Source organism: Meles meles, chromosome 8, assembly GCF_922984935.1.
Source record: "Meles meles chromosome 8, mMelMel3.1 paternal haplotype, whole genome shotgun sequence".
NCBI lineage: Eukaryota > Metazoa > Chordata > Mammalia > Carnivora > Mustelidae > Meles > Meles meles.
In genome coordinates, this window is record NC_060073.1 from 56966766 (window position 1) to 56969338 (window position 2573).

The window sequence follows — 2573 nt, forward strand, 5'->3', positions numbered from 1 at the left end:
TAACAGAGGATGCTCACATATCTATAAGAGAGAATCCAAGAGAACAGGCATGAAAATAATGTAAAAATACAGTCATCTGGTAGTTTGGTAAAATTATTAAAGTGATTTTACAAGCAAGGGAATGGACTGCTTGGTTCAGAGAGTATGCTGGAGACATCAGTGTTGGTAAAGATCAAGAGCAATGAACAGAATTTACACAAGTTGAGAGAAAACAAGCTTACACTGATGGAAAAGGCAGCAATCTAAGCAATGAGTTGTAGGAATGAAGGAGAAATTTATGGAGGTTGATATGGATGTTCATCTTATGGGGGAAAATGTGAGACACATTCACATAGGTAGAACTAAAATATATAAGGAAACTACTGACTTGCCAAGCAGGAGATAAAATATATTCTGTAGGTATAATGGGGACAATGACAAGCTTTTATTTTTTTTAAAAATATTTTTAAGATTTTATTTATTTGGAGAGAGAGAGAGAGAGAGAGAGAGAGGAGTGCACACGCGTGTGCGAGCAAGCAAGCACCAACAGGGGGAGCTGTAGGCACAGGGAGAAGCAGGTTCCTTGCCCAGCAAGGAGCGTGTGGGACTCAATCCCAGGACCTGGGACCATAACCTGAGCAAAAGACAGATGCTTAACTGGCTGAGCCACCCAGGCATCCCAATGACAAGCTTTTAAGCAAGGTTGTGAATGTTCTAATAATTTCATATTTTTAAGAGAGCAATCTGGCAGCATGAGATAAAGAAAAAAACTCCCAAGATATTGGAAGAACTGGGATTCTTATTGTATGCCTCCAGTTAGTGACTAATGACTTGAAAAGGTGAGGAAGTAGAAAACTAGAGTAGGCAGATCAGACAGGATTTCAAAGAGGATCAGAAGAGCTGGCAGATGAGATATAGGGACTGAAGGAGGAGGAGCCTCTGTCAACCCTCTGAACACCATGCTCCAGTGGTGGGTGAAGATGTGATGACAAAGTGAAGGTCACTAGTCAGGAAACTGACAGGTGGAAGAAATAATGGGTTTTGGAGAATTGTCAATGAGTTGACAGAAGAATATTTAGAAGGAGATTTTCTTCCAGATATTAAGGAAGTAGAACGAATAGGCAGTAGTCGATTGGCTCGCCAGAGTCCTAATGATTTATTGGCAATGAAGAATGCAGATTTACTAATTCACATCTGGTCCCTGTTATTTCTTTGAATGGATACATCAGTGAAGATATTACTGAGACTTGTGCCTGGTAGGGTATTCGGTACTTCCATCTTTGGGAAATCTTAGACTGAATTACTTGGTGAGGACAAGATAATCTTGGAACTTCAGCTGACAACACAGGCCCAGCAATAATCCCAGGTCATAGATCTGGTGGGACATGGTCCCAATATAGTAACAATAATGTGTTATAGTAATGTCTATAGACAGGGAACAATAGATTTAATTAATGTTTCTTGGCAGCCTGTGGTAAGTGCTGTAAAAATTGTGACAAAAGGTAGGTTGTGTTTGCCACAGTGTTTGTTATGCAAAGAGAACAAAGGGATCTTAGCTCTGGAAAAGTCTTACAGGGAATTCATGGCCAATCAGTTCCAGAAATAAAATACTATATTTTTGTCCTCAAGGAATTACAATTACCATGATGACTACACTGAATTTAACAAGTTTCAGTCCAGGCTCCTTCATGCTTGTGGGGATCCCAGGGCTGGAGCAGTTCCACATCTGGATTGGAATTCCTTTCTTCGTTATCTACCTGGTGGCCCTTGCAGGCAACGGTATCCTTCTTTACCTCATCACAATGGACCACAGCCTCCATGAGCCCATGTTCTTCTTTCTCTCCATGTTGGCCTCTGCAGACCTCATATTATGTACCACTTGTGTGCCCAAAACCCTTGGCATATTCTGGTTGAAAGCTCAGAAAATTACTTTTCCTGGATGCCTTACCCAAATGTTCTTTCTTCACTTCAGCTTTTTTCTGGACTCAGCCATTTTGTTGGGCATGGCATTTGATCGTTACATGGCCATTTGTTCTCCTTTGAGATACACAAGTGTTTTGACACCTAGGACAATTGTCAAGATCATGGTGGGCATTGTTGGTCGGAGCTTCAGTGTCATTCTGCCTGTTGTTTTCCTGGTGAAGCGTTTGCCCTTCTGCAGGTCACGTATCATTCCTCACACATACTGTGAACATATAGGTGTGGCCCAGCTTGCCTGTGCTGACATCTCCATCAACATCTGGTATGGTTTTGCTGTGCCTGTAATGACCATTATCTCAGACCTGATCCTCATTGGTATTTCCTACTCTCTCATCCTTCATGCTGTTTTCCACCTTCCATCCAGAGATGCCCGACAGAAAGCCCTCAGCACCTGTGGTTCCCATGTCAGTGTCATTCTCATATTCTACACACCAGCCATGTTCTCTGTCCTCACTCATCGCTTTGGTCACAATATCTCTCTCACCTTTCATATCATGTTTGCCAACCTCTATGTGGCAATCCCTCCTGCACTCAATCCCATCATTTATGGTGTAAAAACCAAGCAGATCAGGGACAAGGTCATCCTCCTTTTCTTTTCTAAAAGGATGCAGTGA

General features: G+C 42.0%; 1 protein-coding gene across 1 annotated transcript; it reads left to right on the plus strand.

The window, feature by feature from the left end:
- Positions 1 to 1622: 1622 nt before the first annotated feature.
- Positions 1623 to 2573, plus strand: LOC123949810 (olfactory receptor 52H1-like). The gene has a single exon (XM_046017458.1). It carries the CDS (start codon positions 1623 to 1625, stop codon positions 2571 to 2573), a length of 951 nt encoding a protein of 316 aa, XP_045873414.1.

Bases quoted from the DNA above. Each gene is read 5' to 3' on its own strand.
- LOC123949810 (XM_046017458.1), top strand. From the start codon at position 1,623: ATGATGACTACACTGAATTTAACAAGTTTCAGTCCAGGCTCCTTCATG.